At 38.6% G+C, this 19,777-nt stretch overlaps 1 protein-coding gene across 3 annotated transcripts in view; it reads right to left on the reverse strand.

Annotated features, from left to right (window-relative positions):
• The window catches only part of EFHC2 (EF-hand domain containing 2), an 89,053-nt gene that overhangs the window by 4,035 nt on the left and 65,241 nt on the right, over window positions 1-19,777 (reverse strand). For all 3 annotated transcript variants that reach the window (XM_048864865.2, XM_048864874.2, XM_075132338.1), the window contains 5 exons: window positions 17,797-17,993; window positions 13,701-13,834; window positions 8,803-9,000; window positions 7,992-8,084; window positions 1,305-1,410 (listed from right to left, as the gene is read on the reverse strand). In XM_048864865.2, the coding sequence (XP_048720822.1) occupies window positions 1,305-1,410; window positions 7,992-8,084; window positions 8,803-9,000; window positions 13,701-13,834; window positions 17,797-17,993 (728 nt within the window). The remainder of the gene's footprint in view (window positions 1-1,304; window positions 1,411-7,991; window positions 8,085-8,802; window positions 9,001-13,700; window positions 13,835-17,796; window positions 17,994-19,777) is intronic.

The following is a 19,777-nucleotide window of genomic DNA, read 5'->3' on the forward strand; positions in this document are numbered from 1 at the left end:
CACACATCCCCCCCTCACATGGTGCCCATCCTCGTAGTTTTGTAAGTGCTTTGGGTCAGAAACTGCACCTATCTGTTTGCACAGCACCTAGTACAACAGTGCCCTAATCCTGACAAGCATCACTGGATGCTATCACAACATAATCATTGAGTAATATCTTTGAGTAGAATTCTGAACTCCCTGTTTGAAAAGTGCCCTCATCAAAACCTGGAGCACACACTTTTAAAATCTGAAAACATATCCAGTATAATGTGGATGCTGTAAAAATATATACAGGATCTTGCTTAGAGGCATACAAGAAAATTTTTCTGAATTAAGGAATCCAAGAAAATGACACCCAGGAAATCTTAGCAACTCAGCAGCACTGTCCCCTCACTAGCCCCTATAGACAGTTTTATAGGCTCCAGAAGCTTGAGCAAGCAGTGAAGCCAGTATGTTGTCAGGATGAAAACACAGCACTTGTATATCACTGGTGAATATATGCAGCTGCTGAATTTAAAATGCAGTGAACCCTATGCTTCTAAACCAGCAGAAGCAGAGGAGACTAAATGAAACACATTCAATATCAGCAGTCAAGGGCTGGGTCAGAAAAGCGATGTTATATGTGCGCTAAGGCGCTTTGGATTTCTTTGCTGTGACATTTTTAAAAAAAGTCAATTTGACTAGCTTATGCACAATTCTATTTTAAACCATTCTATTCTCACACCAACACAAGACAGCCAGGTCAGATTAATCTTTGCCATTTGCTGAAATGACATTTTTACTTACTCTAAGTACTAGGCTGAGAGAGACATATTAGTTGATTTCTCCATGCTACTCCCACTACCTACCAAGGAAGTGGTGTATTCTGTGCAAGTTTCCACCGAGTTATAGGAAATTGTAGTTACATTTTGCAGAGTCAGTGGAATTTGTAGACTTTCCTGATAATTGTGACTTCTGAACATAAGGTTTGTGTAATAGAAAGTGTGAGCACCTAATAGTCATGCCCTTGTTCACAGGAGAGCACAGCCATTTTCCTTCCTATATTTCCCTAGAAATCCATTAGAGATGTGGCATCCACTGTGCACAAAAGAGCTACAGAGTTCCCCTGCTTTACACTGGTTCTCTGCTTCACCCAATACCTCACCACAGAAACAAACTGCTCAAAAAACCTGGGCAAGATCCATAAAGATCGAGTCCCAGATATTCTTTGTTGGATAAATCAATGGTGTTAATATGTTTTGACTTAATGACAGCAGCGGCAGCATGAAAGGAGCTTTCAAGTTTTGTGCACTGCTTTTTTATTTTAAACGTCTTAACTTTACCTTTATAGGAACCTTTATTGTCTGGAAAGTCGGAACTGGATTCTCTCTCCAATTCAGCCCATTGACAAACTTCTTATAATCTACTTGTTCCTTGCCATCTTCAAACCTAAAAGCAGAATATTCATATATATTTTGATTCAATTGTTACCTATTTTAATATACTTTGTCATATTTTACATCACACAACAAATTGCATATTTGATCATTAATTTAAAAAATATAGAAAATGGACAACTGGCTAAGGAGAAGACTCTGCAGAATATGTTTCTCTATTGTTCTATATATTACACTTCATATAAAACTTTACACTTCATTATTGTCTGTCACATGAGACTTTTCATTGTCTTTAAAGTGTATGAGAGTTCAACTCATTTCAATTTTTTAAACATTATTATTAACCAATATTTCTTCAATAAACGAAGGTTATGATCAGTGGCAGCCTTATAGTTTTGGGATAAGGAGTGAAAATGTTCTTGGAGGCACCCTGTAAAATCCTGTCTTTATGTCTAGAAGAGAACCTGCTGGTGCTATAGACACACGAAAATACAGCTGATCTGGTTTATTTTGCTACTTTGATTTATAATCCTTTCATAAAAATAAGCACCCATCCAAAATGCCCTGGGCACCCATTTTGTGATCACCAGTGCTGAGTATAGCAGGACAAATGCTTGCTTCTTAATCAAAAAGTAGGAAGTATGTGCCATAAAAGTTGACTGGCATTAACCTTTGATTGCACATATTATTTTAATATGATCTATGGTGCACACACATTGAATTTCATAAGACTTACGACATGTGATTTGTTTTTATTACCAACCTGTAGTATTGCTTTAACCTTCTGAAGAAAAAGTTAGAGTACTACATTATGTTGACATCCTAAAACTTCATTAATTAGACCCTTTGAAGTTGTATGTTCTCAGTATAGGTTAGCCTTTTGCTGGTTTGTGGAAAGTCAAGATATAATCCACAGCACAGACTCAGAGTTCTACAGGTTAACCGAGCAGTTTTTTTATATACAGGAAAAGTGAAAGAATTTAATTACTTAAACCTATACTGGACCACTTTCATCTAAGACTGTATAGGTGCAATCCAGTGACTCCCACTGACTTCCACAAGCATTGGATTGGGGCCAAAGTCCTTTGATCTGACTGTGAAAGCACCCTGATCAGCTAGGAATGCCGTCTCTGAACTAGTACCCTTAACTAGAGTGAAAATTTTCAAGCCTGGGTGATGAAAATTAGGCTCCTAAATCCATATTTAGGCAGCTATGTAAAAGTGGCTTGAAAATATTCCAAATTCATACTGGTATATAGTAGGTGGCTACAAAGCCCTTGACTCGCATGGACTGCACCTGCTTACACAAGTGAATTTGAATAAGGAGATGCCCTATTTCTGTGTTATGAGTTTGGAGTCAAAGGTACTAGATGGACTGGAAAGAGATGCCCTACATTTGAATGATCAGAGTTAATATGAGTAGATACTATAATGCTTTTCAGTAATAAAGGAAGTTAGATTTGCCTCTTCCAAAAGGAGACAACTAAGATCATGTGACACCTTGTCCCCCTTTAGTTTAGCTCTAGATCATCATCAAAGCATTTGAGGTTAGAATATGGTTTAAGAATCATTCCTCCCCACAACACTTGGAGAACAATTTTCTTCTTTCTTTGGCAGAAGACAGATAGCTCTTGTTTGTGGCCTCTGCAGAATGTGTTCACCTTGGAATACCCCAACGTGTAGAAGCCTGCTTTATCAATTTATAAGAATGTAGTGCTGAATGACTCAACCTTTTTACAAATGTTTTTTTTTTTCCAGCCAGGAAAGTTGCAACCCAAGTGTTCTTTTTCTAGATAGCAATATTTACAGAACTTAAGTTCCTTTGTTTTGAAAAATACTTTATTAAAATGTTAATCTGATAGCCGTGGAAAGGGCTATGTCACTTTGACTTAACGGAATATTTGTTGAGTATGGCTGTGCTGCTACTTCAGTTTGTTTGATAGCTTCTGTATATTCTGGGTATGAATAAGTGTTTAAGCTGGTTACAGGGAAAGATTAAAGGACTAACACAAGCTGGTTTGTACAACTGGTCAGTCTGAGCTGAGTAATGTTGGTGGCTAACCTGTGGTAAATATACTGATTAGCATGTACCTAACAAATGTATACCACACTACCTGTCTGTCATAGGGAACAGAAAAACCAAAAAAATGTTTGTAAAAAGTTAAGTTCTAAATATTGGATATTGGTACCTGCGAGTTCCTTAAGGCCACAGTAGAGACAGGTGTGTCTAAGGTGCCAAACACATTGGGTTGGAGAGAGAGTATAGCAGGATGATTTAATTGGGGATTGGTCCTGCTTTGAGCAGGGGGTTGGACTAGATGACCTCCTGAGGTCCCTTCCAACCCTGATATTCTATGATTCTATGATGACCAGGGGAGCCTTTTGAGTCCTGCTGTCTGCCTCAAGATCTTTTTTGGTGTGGATGGGAAATTATGCCTACCCTCCTGGAGGGAGCATAGCACCCCCAAAATGTACAGAGTTTTGAGGATAGGTTCCTGGGTAAAAGTCACCAGGGCTCACGCACCAAGAGATAGCAAAAAAACAGAGAGGACCTGGACTGTTGTGGGAGGGAAGTTCTAGGGACAGAATTATTCTGGCCCAAATCTCATTGCTCTGGCCCTTCTGAGGATCAAAGATGCCTGTTTGTCTTCTCCCTCTTTCTGTTAAGCCAGGGGAGGTGGGGTGCTCAGAGGAATGTGTGACCCTCGGGGTGGTACCATGTAAAAAGAAATTAACAGTTTTGCATTGTTCAAATTAAAATTGAAGCAAACCGTAACGGTTTCGTCGTGTGTTGGCTCATACACATGTGGAAACTTGGGGGCTATACAATGGAACTAAAAAACAGCCAGCAAACAGCGGCAACCTGAAGGTGCTGCATTTTCCACAGCTCTACTCAAAATGCATCTAGTTTGCATAAAGTTAATCTTTGATGCATGCACTCTTCTACTGAATGTTCATCACTGCATCCCATATAGGGATTACAGTAAATTTTGGAGTTACAGTGTGTGGGCCTCCTGGCACAAGGAGCAACCACTTGGGATATTAGGTTCCAGAGGCACACCCGCTCCAGCCCTCCCCAGCTTGGCAGCTGCCTCCACAGGCTTTCCTGAGTCACAGCTGCCAAGCCTCCATCTGCCCTAGAAGCCCACCACAACCACCTCACAGCAGCAGGGCTGAGAGAAACCATCCCGATGTGTCCTCTACAGCGATTATTTAGCATAAAATTTACCATTTTTTTTTAAAGCCACAAGATGCATGCAGTATGGACGAACTAACTCATGAAGATAGCTCAGAGGTTTGAGCATTGGCCTGCTAAACCCAGGGTTGTGAGTTCACTCCTTGAGGGGGCCATTTAAGGATCTGGGGAAAAAATTGGGGATTGGTCCTGCTTTGAGCAGGGGGTTGGACTAGATGACCTCCTGAGGTCCGTTCCAACCCTGACAGTCTATGATTCTATGATCTTATATTTGAAACCTTTGTCGTACATTCCCTCTCCCTGCTTCCTTTCCTCCATTTTATCTTTCCTCATTCACCATGTCCCTATTTAGTTTGTAAGCCCTTTTAAATTGTCTATTAGTGCACTGTTAGGTGCACAGTGAATAAATAAAAATAGGATCAAAAGAAAATACCAATTATTTCAAAATGCAAAATTTTATTTTTCAAGCATTTTAATTGTGCTTGTGTATTAAACAAGCTCATTGTTCCTTGTATGTTTGCATAAACTTAAAGAAATGCTATAATAAATGTTGCATTTTACTGGTAGAAACAAATAGGAAGCCTCTGCATATCTTAATACATCATGGTAAAAAATCTGCACCTGCTCTGTAATTTTAAAAAATATATTTATACCAGTGAGACACTAAGAATTGCCTTAGTACTTTCAATGCACTGTAACTTGACATTATTGGCCAGGATTCTCTCTTCACTTGCTTAGATTGGGATGCTCCTTGGAACAGAAATCATGGGTGAAATCTTGGGCTCACTGAAGCCAATAGCAAAACTCCTATTTACTTCAATGTGGCCTAAATCCTTACTCTGTTTGATAAGAGCCACCGACACCTGCGGCATTATATACAAATGTTAAATAATAGATATTTATGGGTATTACTTTTTGAATAGAAAATTAAAAGTTAACAATAAGTTATTTAGAAAAAAACTGCAAGCTGTAGGATATATACCCCCAGCTAATGCAGTAGCTAAAGTTGCCTGTGTTGTGGGATTTGCCTTATTTTCCTCCTTAATACATTTAATAAATTCAGAAATGTTCATTAGAAATACCCAGGGAAATAAAAATCAAATTTTTCCTCATCCATAAAAACAGGTGAAGGGACATCAGTGATAAGCGGCACTGCTTTAGATTAAACAGTGGACTTTCCAGAAGTGAAACTGGCTTATCAGCAGCAGTGCTACTATGTTAGATGTTTCATGGCTGTTCAACCTTCATGATAAATGGGGGGATGGAGGGACAAGATACTAAATATCCTTCAAACACTCCTATTACCTGCAAGGTAGAGTCTGAGGCCTCCCAATAAAATGGAAATTAATTCCAATTAAATCCGTTACAGGAAACATTTTCCTGACCACAAACCCAAATAAACAAAAGTCACTATTAAATACACATCCTTACTTAAGTGGTATCAACTACACAAGCCTTTGTTTAAGGATTTAAATACTTTCCTCTTATCTGTAATGTAAGGACTCGCTGTACACACCGAGATCTTTCAATGCAACGAATCTTTATCTTATCACTCAAATTACTCGCAGTCCTTTATCATATAAAGCAACTTTTGGAACAAAGTGATCTTGCAATAGATATTAAGCATCCTCCTTGTCCTCTAAGATTGTATATTATTTTAATAATAATTTTAAATGAAAGGGGTTTGGTGGATTTTTGGTTTTGAAGTGACTCCATTCAGCCCTCCCTTACAAGAGAGGCTGTCAACTTTCAAAAGCTTTCCCTCATGCCAAACAAGACACATTTATTTTTGAAGCCTATGATGTATCAGGACTGCCAGGTCTTCTTCGGTGTTAGTTAGTAAATAAAGGAAAACTCCACTTCATTCCTCCTCTAGTTGCATCTATTCAATCACAGTCTTTGAGACTATGAGAATTCTAACTCTAAATGCCAATTGTCCCGATGCACTTTTTCTGCTGGACAGCTTTGTGGGAGTTCTAAAAAAATGAATTTTATACGTCTTTTGACCAATGCTTGTGACCCAACCGTCAGAAGTGATGAATGGCCAGCAATTTGTAGAAGGCATCCATCTGGCTACCACAGGAAACTCCTCTGAATGCTTTTGGTGCATAGACAAACTGGGCTTAGAAACAATGGTGCCTTAGGTTTCTTAAGGCAGACTTGCAGGTAAAGAGTGACTTTAAAAGATTTCTCCCCAAGCAGTGTCCTGTGAGCTTGGTGAAGTGTAGAGGGCTAGATTTGGGCATTAAGGATTTAAAGGTGGTCAAACTTTCCCTCACCTTCCTGTTTGAACAGAATCCTGTCATTCAATAGTAAATCCCTGAAGCATATATTGAACTTCCGCTAAAAGCTAGAAGCTTGCATGCATGAAAGCATCTATTCCTGACAAGAAATAAGACCTCCTCCTGCTTTTGACATGATGTTAAGAGGTCTCCATATTCTCAAAATAATTTTCTTAATGATTTCTAGTAGGGGAAGAAAAGAGACCAAAGACTATATTCTAAAACTCAGACTAGACTGTTGGCCAGTTGGCTTAGCCCTGCTTCAAAGATGGGGCCTGGACTTGATAACTTCTCGAGGTCCCTTCCAGCCCAACATTTCTATGATTCTGTGGAGGCCTAGCAATCTGTGATGAGTGTTCAGATCACCAACTGGTAAACCTGTTTTTATTGTGAACTCTGCCCTCTAGAGTCTTGACACAAGGGCACTGAACATTTGTGCTTTTCTGTTCTTGTTCTGATCAGTGTAGCTAATCAAGAATTCTATTTCAAAGAATATATGTACAACCAAATTAACACTCCAAGAAAAAATACTGAAACTATTATGTAAATTCTGCTTTTGCCAATAATTTCTCTCCCTTTTCTAAAAAACTTAAAACATATATTTCAGGTAAGAACAACACCAAGAGTAATATAGGAGTAACAAAGAAGGACTGTTGTATCTATAGTGATACCATCTATTTGATTCATGAACTTTTCAACGTTATTCATCATGGCATCTTTCTCAGATAATATATATTGTACCTTCTTGAGATACTATGTTTTTTCCCCAAACCAATACACCGAGAAAGTGAATATAAAAATGGGAATTCTCCACCCATTTATCCCAAGACAATAAATATTAGTGGTTAATTCCTGTAAGCTTATTCAATCATAGTATTCATACATAGCCTAGGTGATTTTTTCTGCCAACCAAAAATGACAAAAATGCTGCAATTCTCTTCCTTGTTAATTGCAAATGTTTACCAGTATGAAGACTCAAAGAAATGCATGGAAAGAATCAGCACAATAGCACATACACAATTCTGTGAACTGCTGAAATTCTTAGGAAATATTTCTACAATTTATGTTAAATACTCACCTGCCATTAAACATACATTACATTACAGTGCAAGTGACTTGTACTCACACACTGCACTTTATCTGTCTATGACTTACATGGTCAGTAAAGCTTGCAGAAGATCATCAGCCAATGGCAATCTGAAGGACTTGCAAATAGTCCTGCATTTCTCATGGGGCAGCAACCCACATCTGCACAAATATAAAATGAAATGAAAAAATGTCCTTCATGTTGTCTATCTTCACAGGTTTAACAATATGGAAGCAAAATGTATATTTCGAATGCATGTTTTTGTGAATAAGGAAATAATATAAAACTTGTTGAAAATCTAAGGGTAAAAATGAAAATCACATTTCACAAAACTTCACTTTTGCATAATAGGAAAAACATCAACACATTTGTAAGCCCTCTTCCCCTAAAGTATTTAAGACACATGTATACTACAAGTGGAAGGTATACGTTTACAGATTTCTAATTCTAAATCTATGATCCACAAAACCCGAAGGACAAACAATTTATCTAAGTGATTATTTTGAAATGACTAAAAATCCCAGGTTTTTTATTTTTGATAAATGTCTATTTTTCCTCCAAGATTTTTAAAAAAAAAGTTTTTCTATGGTGACAGGGCCAGGAACATAACTATTTCACAGGCTACTCAATACATTTGAAATGATGGAGACTCCATCAGCAAATCAGAAAGGAAAAAAAGAGGACAGAGAAGCAGTCTAGTTCTCATCCATCCTCACGTGGCTCCTACCAGAAACCAAATCCTTTGAATCTATTCATATGATATGCTAGGCAAGAGAGAGACAGAACCTGGGTCTCCAAATAGAGTTTTATCAAATTGTGAACCAGCTTTAAAAAAAAAAGGAGTCAATTATTAGCTTGCATTAAATACAGAAACCTTACTTTTCACGGTCATTGTATACAAAGGTAGCAGACAGTTGTCCGAAATACTCAAAGCTATTTTTCTTTAGCTGTTCTTGAGCCACTGCAAGAAGGAAGTTGATGTCCATTTCAAACTCATTTTGCACGCTGTAATAACGTCCAATAGTCATAATTTCATGTTCTGACAATTTTCCACCAGCGATATTCACCATCAAATTTCTGTTAGCAAGAAACAAATAAATTAAATAGACAAAAATAAGCAAAACAGTCAATTTAAAGCAGAGTATTTAATGTAATTAAGAGTTCTGTGAAATTAGGTGATGAACTATGCTCAACTTGTGGTGCTGATATTAAGTCCATATAGTTTAACATGAACTCAAAACTACTCAAGAAACTGTTTTAGAAATTACCTAAATTGTAACTCTTTAGGGAAGAGACCATTTCTTCCTACCGATCTGTAAAATACCTCGCACAATGCTGGTCCTATACAAATCTTTGTAATCTTTGAAGTACCTTTCCATAGCAATGTCCTATTGGAGTCATACTGAAGACAGTATTTATTGTATGATTGTCTATGTCCAACTACTGTATGTGATCTTATTTCATCTTCCACCCTACTTGATCAGATATTTGTAGACTATGAGCTAGCAATGCAACTGCACTTATGTCACGTACACAGAAAATACAGAAAATAGGGAAACAGGCGAGGATAGTGCCAAAAGGACAGAGTGATAGAGCTAGGCACGCAAATGGGGGAGAGGTGTGAAGTTCCACTCCCCAGCACAGAGGAAGTGCTGTGAAAGCTGGCCCCACCCCAGAAGCTCTGATTGGCAGACAGATGAAAAAACAAGGAGCTGGGCAGAGACATGTCAGGAGTATGGTGCATGGCTAAACCTTACACAATTCTCTGATAATGTAGCCCTTAATAGTCAACAATTAATTCATAACACAAATACATACTGCCCCCCTCCCACACACACAACTCTACCACAAATTTAACGGTTGTTTTATTTGTTTCGTTTAAATGATTTGCTTTTTGGGGAGCCCTGCCCAAATAAAGGTGTCAATCCAGGGCCTATGAAGTCTAAATTCTCAGAGCTATCCACTGAAGGATACTGAATACAATGTACTCTCTGCTTTGATTCAGCTGGTTCACTGTGAGCTGGACTTGTACTACGTAACACAGAAAGACTCTTTATTTACAATGACTGGAGATGAATATCAGGAGAGGACAAGGTATACAGAGCTCCAGATAAATCTTATTTCCAGACACAGGCAAACTGAGCATTTGCATTTGAACTGAATGCCCACCATGAAATACAACACTATACCAAAGCTTGGTCCCTCCCTTGTTATTATGTGTTTTATGGTAATGCTCAGAGGCCCCAATCAAAATTGAAGCCTTTTGTGCTGGGCACTATACTACCACCGTAGAGGACTATCCCTACCCCAAACGGCTTACGACTAAGACTCGGATCCTTCAATGATTTAAGCATACGCATAACCTTACACATATGAGTAGTCACTTTGACTTCAGTGGGTCTATTCACATGCACAACTTTACATCCACACTTAAATCTTTGCAGGATTAGGATCTAAATAAGTCCTTCCATATGTTTTCTCAACTCAGACAATGACAATCAAAGCACCAAAGATTTCCCCAGATGACATTATTTTCTCTTTTGGAATTTAAGGGACTTTCTAGGGTTACTATAATCTGAACAGTGCTGAAGATGCAAAATTCCAACTCAGAATTTTATTGACTTCTTCTGCCAGGAAACAATGTCAAGTAACCTGAATCTTCCCTGTACAGTATAGTTGTAGTTGTGTGGGTCCCAGGAAATTAGAGAGACAAGGTAGGTGAAGTAGGATCTTTTATTAGATCAGCTTCTATTGGTGAGAGGAACAAGCTTTCAAGCCACACGGAGCTGTGTGTGGCTCGAAAGCTTGTCTCTCCCACCAAACAGAAGTTGGTCCAATAAAAGATGTTACCTCAGCCACTTTGTCTCATGAATTTTCCCTGTAACTTAGTTTTCTTTTCTTTTAATTTTTTTATTCTATAAGAATGAAGCAGATTGAGATTAGGAGGATCGGAGAAGAAATTATAATTAACTGCTCAAGAAAACTGTTTCATAAGATGGATGAAAGAGAAGCATCTTCATTAAACCCATGTGATTCTGCTTTGTCTCTCACAGCTAATGGCCCTGCATATCACCTTCTGAAAACCAGAGGTCAGGACAGGACTGAGACAGGGTGTTTAATTTTCCAGACTGCTCTTTGCTCTCTTTAACAAAGCTTCTCAATAGCATGACCAATACCTCTGCAGATACTTTCTGTATATTCCATTTATTTATTTCCTGTTTTCTATTCTGTATGATTTGGGGTTTGTAAACAGAATAAATAAATGCTATAATTAGAATTCTGCTTCACTGCATCACATCTAAGGGTGTATCTTCTCAGTGTAGCTTGAGGAAAAGTACACAAGAGAGGATCTGTGCATTATGGAGAAAGCTATTTTGACTCATTAACTAGGCAGACAGGAGTATATTTGAACTGTAAACTTCAGAGCACAGTAAAATTCTTGTCTCATTCTAAGACAAGCCAGGAAGACTGTAGTACTGGAGCATAAACTTAAGTGTCCCTTACAGCTTCAGACTGTCATGCAGGTGTGTGCATGTACTAAAAATATGCATTTTGTAAAGGCCTCTAATTGTGAAATGCTGTGAAAGATTAAAAGCAATAGTAACATATGAGAGAAAAATAAAATAAAAAACATATGTTCCCTCAAAAAAATTGACTTTTTATAGAAGCAGAGAGGTTTTCTGTTTGCTTTGGCATAAAAATATTTTCCCTCCGAATGATGGATATATTTCCAGGCAGTTCTATAGTAATGCATATATTGCAAAATGGAACAAGACGACTGGTTAAGATAATTCAAATCTGTGGATACTCCCCGGTCAGAATTGGTGGGATTCCACTCCCACAAGGGGGTTCAGAAGGCCAGCAGTTGCAGGTGATGGGCACACCTTATGAGGTACAGCTCATCCCCACAGGAGCCCTCTGCACCTCAGCACACAGGAGGTATGAAGAGGTAGGCCTGAGGTGAACCATGTAAGAGAGGCGGCTAGAAGATCCACTGCTTTGTGCGTCCTCCCCTCCTCTCACATTTGTGGAGGAGGATACTGAAGCCTCGCAGCTTAAAGAAGGGCCACGGAGTGGCTCCACAGCCTTGGGGAGAGAGTGCATCTCATTCCGCGTCCCTCTCACACTGCCCTGCGCTTAGCACTCAGGCGGTACACAGCGGCGCAGAATTCGGGCTTCAAAGACTACACAGTAAGCTTAAATGTAACAAAAGCTACACACCTCCCAAAATAAAAACCTTTTCCCACTAGACGTAACTGCAGTCAGTCCTTCTAAAATCTGCCCCTCCAGTTTGGTAATACAAGTGCTAGAGACTTTGACACATTACCAATGCATGGCAGAGAACAACAAAATATTTCAGATCATTAGTGCAGAATTGGGACCAAAGCAAATATTTAATGATCAAGTTATTTGGTTTTTAAACAGATTACTGGGCATATGCAATAAACTGCTTACTCAAATAGTACGGTTTTTCAACATATATATCATCAACTAGGTTTTTTGCCCTTTCTTACTGTAGTAGTAAGACTAACCATCTCAATGCATTTAATGGTCTAATATCTTGACTTTGATCATGGACTGACACCTATTTGATCTCAGTAGAACTTCTAACACTGATCCCTGAGTACCTCGAGCAAAAAGAAGGTGCCAGTGGCACTGACTTCTCCTGGTATGACTCTTACCTCTCTAGATACCCATTTTTCATTACTGAAGATGGGTTTTCTTTCTTTCGTTGATACTTCTACTATGAAGTGTTACAAAGACCTGTCTTTGGCCCTTTTCTTCTCACCTATATATCTTCTAATATATATCATCAGTAGTTTCTATCTGAGCTAACATTTCCCTATGGATGACATCCCATGGTACATCTCTTTATTTCCCATTTACCCACCCAACTTACCTCTGAAGTTCCTGATTATATCATCATATACTACTACTCAAAGTTTCAAAAACTGAAGTCCTAAGTAAAACAATCTTCCCTGTCCCACAGCTTTGACTTTACTACCACTCTCTTTAGCTCAGACCCCTTCTTTACCCCCAAAGCCAGAAATCTTGAAGCCAGCCTTGATCCTGAATTTAATTTCCCTTTCCATATATAACTTGCCTATAAATTCGTTCATTACCACCTATGGATCATTGCCAGAATCCAGACTTCCATTAGTCCAGCCTCTGCTCAAATACTTATGCACGCTTTAATCACTGCCTGTGTGAACTACTACATTCCCCTCTTTTAAGATCTTCCCAGTTTGTTTCCTATACTTCAAGGGGCCTGGATTCAGTGACCAGGCTATCATCTTGCTCAAAGAATCAGGACTGAATTAACCCCATTCTCTCTTATTGTTTCCTATCCATCTCTGAATTCAACTCAAAGTTGCCTTCCTGATTTTCAGAACTTCCAGCTGACTTGGCTGACCCTACCTGTCTGCCCATACATTCACCTACTCCCCTGCCTATGCAGTCCTGATCTTATTCTCCTGTGGCCACATGGCTAACTCCACAGGGAACAGCCACATTCATTTGTGCTGTCCAAGCTATTCAAAAAATTATCTCGGTCTAAGCCAGAATCACTTCCTTTTCTTTACATTTCACCTGAAAAACCTTTCATTGTATTGCATTTCACACAAAGTCCTAAAACTAGTGGAAATCAAATACAAGTCATCTATCACTTAACACTTAACACACAATTGTGCAAAGAGCTTCAAGAAACAGCAATGCTCTGTGCATTTCTCAAAAATTGTCCTCAGTAAACGTTAAAACTGAGAATCCCTCGTTCTTACCTGAAAGGGTTATATTCCATCACCTTGGTGTGTTCAGGGTCAGTGGCTGCAAAAATCTGCTTGATCTCTCTGGAACTAGGTTCTCCTATAGCCTTCAGTTTGTTCAGGATGAGGCTGATATTGGCCATTGGGAACTTAATGGAGGGCGGAGGACAGAAAATATATATTACATGCAGAAAGGCATTACTTAGTTAATGTATGCACAGTGTTATGGAGATGTACGGCACTGTGTAATTGCTAAGCATTATCATCTTCATTGTCTCCTCTCAAACGTGCAGTACATATCACAGCATTTTCTAGGTGAGTCTGAGACAAAGCCAACTGCTGAGAAAATTTGCTTTTTACTGAAAATGTTAAAATCTCACTAAATGTACTTATCTGTTACACCTTCAGAAAGCTTAAATTTCAGTGACTGAAACGCTGCCCAGTCTTGCTTCAATGCAACATCAAAGCAGGTAGAGGTACATTTTAAAGCACAAGTTTAAACAGTACCTTTGCCCTCACTGTCCACTGCTGCATCCCACTTAATCCTCATTTAATACAGATGATCAATTTAAAATAAATCTTTGTGTCCTTCACTTTGGTGAACACTTCATTGAAGTTCCAATGTATATGCTCAGTCATATAAACTTTTCATTCACACTAAGTTCAGCACAGATTGTATTATTAGGAACCAATTTTTCCCAGAACATAAGATGAACATTTATTTCAACAAGTGTCATTCTTCCCGATTAGGCCATTCCAATTAGACTTGAGCACTTGAGCTTCAAATCCAGCATTCAGTTTTGCTATGTTAAAACCCTGTACATAATTTGCTTGCTACTCTTAAAAGTGTGTAGTCAACAAGAATAAAACTTTGATTTTTATTTTTTGGAATAAACAGTCATTTAACAAAAGCTGAATCAAAGTCAGACATGCTCTGCTGCAGAACATACAGTATAATGAAACAAGCTGAAAACTGTTTTCTCCCATTCAATACATGATGTTATTTTGAGTAGCAAATACTGAAATTAGATAAGGCTGGCAATTAAGGATCTAACCATAAGAGATGTTGGGCCCAACTCCCAGCTACACTTAGCATAACCGAGAGTCAGGTCCAGCGTCTCTTAGTCCTCTTCACATCACTCTGGTTGTGTTAAGGGCCCTAAAAGTGGGTGTACCTTAAGACCCTAGTAACATTGCCTGAGCAGCGCAAAGGGGCCTTAGTGTAATTAATAATCACCTGTTTGAATTAACCTACTTGCTAGACAGGACCTGCACGCTTTGTGACTTAAGGCTTGTCTACATGAATACTTACTTTGCAGCAAGCTGGAGTGTGACTCTACCGCGCACGAGTGCGTGGCAGGCTGGCTATCTGTCAGTGTGTACCTTGTTGACACACATTACCAGCTCCTTAATGTGCTTTCATCTAGTCTCTTCAACTTGGCTAAAATATGTAGAGCTGTGTGGGAAGTGGAATTTCTAATTTGTGGGAAATTCCTCAGTGTCTAACTTTGTTTTCATTCCAAATCGAAACAAAACCAAACAATTTCACAATTTGCCACAAAATGACATTTTTGAAAATAATTCATTTTGGATCAATCAAAATGTTTCCTTTGATTATAACTTTTCAGATTTTTTTATTTTTATAATATAAAAATAAACTAAATTTCAAAATGAAAATCAAAATGCTCTGTTTCAAAAATATAGAAATGGAACTTTATCAAAATGCCTTTAAAAAAATCTAAACAAAATTGCAACAAAAATCAACAGATTTCTGCAGAAAGCTTCTGTTTTGGCACAATGGAATTTTGTAATGGAGAAATGTCAGTCGGAACTTTTTTGACCAACTCTAAAAACAGATACTGATGAGGACAGTGATCAAGGCAAAGGAAGGAAACAGAGAAGTAAAGTTTAAAGAAATATTGAATTTAAAAATAAAAGGATTAAGAATAATCTTAAAACTCTCTTCCTCTAGAATGTATTTATTTTTTATCTATTTATCTCCAACTTTTATTGGAGTTCCTTACATTTGCTCAGGTAAGTGAAGTACATGACTCCACCTGAAGAGGTGCATGAAGTACTCTCCCTGGACCACTGTGACGAACAAGTATACTTAATCCTAATATTCAGTATTCAAATACCATGTATAAATCACCTAGGCATCAATACAACAGTAAAGCTTATTCTCACCAGCTGTTTTACAGTCTTATCTGCACGAATAATAGTTTTCAAAACTCATTTTTAAAGGGCTGTTTTCTCAATGTTTCTTGGTCACATTCTGCAGATTGTAATGCTGATATATGCATTCACTTAGTCTGAAAAACTAGGATCTCATTTATTTGCTTAGGGATTAATCAAATGCAAACAGCAGCTCCAAAGAACATTTGTAGTTTAATGGTGCACTGTATATTTTGGAGCAAGTTTGGTTATGATACTAGGAGTACAAACAAATTGCAGGGAATAAGAGGTATATATATAGCTTTATTTTTATTAATACATAACAGTTAAAACACTTTATATCAACAAGCACTCTACAACAAATAATCCTTACTTCACCGAGTGAGGTAGACAATGTTAGTATCCTTATTTTACAAAGAAACAGAGGCTGAAAACCTGTTTGTCTCACTCAAATGAGTAGTGCATGGGGCCCAAAGGCATTAAGGGCTAGATTGTGTCTACTCTACCATGACTAGGTAGTGGAATAAGGATTTCCACCCTCCCACATGAAACAGTGTTAGGCTTACCCGCCCCTGGGATCTGGGACTTCAGCACAGCAGAGTCCTTGAATGGCTGCTTCTTGCCTGCCTTCCCTTTCAGTGAGCAGGTGGGCAGGGAATAGGTAAAGATCTGACTAGAGTGACAGTGCTCCCCCCCACCCCCACAAGATGGCAGGACACAAGGCTGGAGGGCAATCTCCTTTCTTATTAAGGACTGATTCCATGTATTCTTTGCCCCTCCTCACCTGCCACTGTGGGAAAGGGCAGCTTTGGAGAAATGATGACTCAGACACACTGAGTCTGAGGGCTTGTCTACACTGGCACTTTACAGCACTACAAGTTTCTCCCTCAAAGGTGTGAAAAAACACCCCCCTGAGCACGGCAAGTTTCAGCGCTGTAACATGCCAGCGTAGACGGTGCACCAGCGCTCGGAGCCGCGCTCCCAGAGCTGGTATCTATGCCCCTCGTGGAGATGGTAGCGCTGTGAGAGAGCTCTAGCTCTAGCCGTGGCAGCGCTTCCACGTTGCCAGTGTGGCCAAGCGGAGACACATTTCTTTCTGGTGCTCCATCACAAGCAATGCAATTCATGCTTTGTATAGAACTGTGCCTCAGGGCACCATCTGGCCCTCAGGGCGTTGCTCAAGGTGAGTATGGCAGAGCAGAGGTTAGAACTCAGGAGTTCCTGACGTCACATATTCTTCAAACACATTTTTAAATAATTTCAGAATAATGTTTTCAACACTTCAGAGAACAGACTTCCCAAATATGTACACCTACAGTTATAGTTATTTCATCAGAATCTCTGTAAGTGTATGCTTCTCTACAACATACCCAGCCCAGTAGTCCACCCATAATACCCTGCCATTCTTTTTAGCAGCTTGTTTTTATCTTCTCCTCCAAGTTACTATTTCTGCTAGTGCCTCATATGACCACTGCTGTTGGAAGATGCAGCCAGAACAACTATGAGATACCTTGTGGCTTTGGTTAACACGGACTCTGTTACCAGGACCAGATATAAATTAACTGGCACAGGAAAAGTATGTATCATCACTTTTTCCCCTCCTTCTGCTAATTATTGCTTTCCTTTCTGAAAACAATGCCAGTGTCAGCAGATCATGAAACTCAATGCAACTGAGAGCTTGAATCCCCAGCTGTGAAGGGAATGTGTGATATTTGTGACAAAGCAAATGATCAGAGATTGTATACACATGGGGGGGGGGCCTTGCAGAGGGGAACGAAATGATCAAATTGTTAAGATAAATAATTACATAATGATAGTTCAGTACACATTGTAGTGTGAAGAAACATGGTAAACTTGGTTCTGAGAAAATTATATAGATATGATACTCAATGCATAGTGCTGAAAGGCAAAATAAAGTAGCAAAAGCCCAATTCACCTCATCTGCATGCTTCTCCATATAGTTGAATGCATACTCATCAGCATCCACCAAAAGAAAGTTGTGACCATTGAAACAAACTTTGGCTCCAACAAACAGATCCTGAGCTTTGAAGTACTCAGATATCTCACTCTTAAAGAGCTCCTGCCCAGGCTTCTTAATACGACTTCTTTCCAGGAACTTCCCACCAAGTATCCCTGGAGGAACAGAATTGTAAATTATTAGCTGTACTTTGCTATTTTGTTTTTAAATATTAGTTTTCATCTTCAAGTTTCATCTCCCATACTCCCTCTCTCATTTCTGAAAAGGGCCATCTATATCAGTGCCCACAGCAACAATTACACTGTGCACCTTCCATGACACTCCTTTTAATGGCTGCCAAACACCTTCCTTTTTTCATGAAAATGTGACAGAAGTTTGTCTCTTCTCATGGTTTCCACAACCCACACACCAACACTCGGATCCTTGGGAGGGATACAACACAAGCAATTGCACTTGAACTGCGAAAGCCAAATACAATTTTGGATAAGGAGAACGTCCTAGTGATATATACTGAATTTTTAGTTTACCATTATTTCAACTTCTTTTTAAGAGCTTATGAATGTGAAGAACATAGCACTGAGGTAGCTCTAGCTTTCCCAAATAGCTCTTCCAATGCAACTTAATTCTGATCTGTTTTCCTTTGTAAACTTGATGTCCTCATGGTAATTTTGTTTTCATATATAATTATTTTATTCACATCATGGGAATTGAGCACATGGTTTAAGGGCACTGTGTGACTTATACTATAGGGGGATTTTAAAATGTAAATTACATTTAAGTGCCAAGTACAAGTGCAAGTAGGGCAGAACGGGTACCATTGTTTGTAAAGCTAAAGTGACTAGCATGTAAAACAGCAGAAGGAATAGGCTTTCTTTTGAATTGATTTACTATAGTTTTGCAATGCCCAGCAAATCTGCATCACATTTACCAAGTTCTAGAATACACTCTGTCAAAGTGTTCTGTTTTATCAAGATATGTTACTATGTTAAATGTGCACTATGCCAATTCCGTAGTGCCTGGGCTTCATTTCCTGTTTATATCTAACCTTTCAAACCAAAAGCCAAAAAGCATACTTTTGTAACTTTTTATGATGTCTTACATATTCTGTAGTGATGTAAGTCCAATAAAAGGCTGATGGACAGTGTAATAAAGTGCCATTTATAGTCAAAACTGTAAGTGAATGTGAAACCCAACTACTTATTAAACAAGAGTTTGGATCAGATATCTTACTTAATTGCTTTACTAACATCATAAAAATGACAGAAAAAAATACATTAAGGTAATGATCAGGGTCTAGCTTAAACCCCAATAAAGCATGAAAATTCAAAGTTAAGAATGGAACTCAACTTAACACATTCCTTTTCACCTAGGTATTACAACACATATGATACTTTAGATCATACACAGCTTTCAGAGTAGCAGCCATGTTAGTCTGTATTCGCAAAAAGAAAAGGAGTACTTGTGGCAACTTAGAGACTAACATACAGTTTTAGAAGATGTATGCAATACTTAAGCACAACTGGCCACCATGAGATTGGAATTTCAGCCCTGACTGCACTTCCCTCATTCTGTGTGTTTAAATTAGAAATTTACCTTAATGTATTTTTCTGGGTTTTTTTAAAATGTTTAAAAGTAGTGCTTTTCTAGTAGTGCAAAGAAAAATGAAAATAACAATAAGGAACACCATTAGGTTAAGGACCTTAGGTTGAGATCAGATGAGCAATTTGGATTGCAGATGACCAAATGGAAATCTACAAGAAGCAGACTCAAAATAAACACCAAGGAAAAAGTCTTCCACTGAGATCAGATCAGCCTTTGCAGGTGTTTGTACAGCTGTTAGATTTGTATTAACACAAGGTGAAAAATGGGTTATAGTCTCCTGTATGGGGAGCCATAGGTCTCAGATTTTGCCCCCCTTTTCAACAGAAGCTTCAAAATG

The sequence above is a fragment of the Caretta caretta genome, chromosome 1, assembly GCF_965140235.1.
Source record: "Caretta caretta isolate rCarCar2 chromosome 1, rCarCar1.hap1, whole genome shotgun sequence".
Lineage (NCBI taxonomy): Eukaryota > Metazoa > Chordata > Testudines > Cheloniidae > Caretta > Caretta caretta.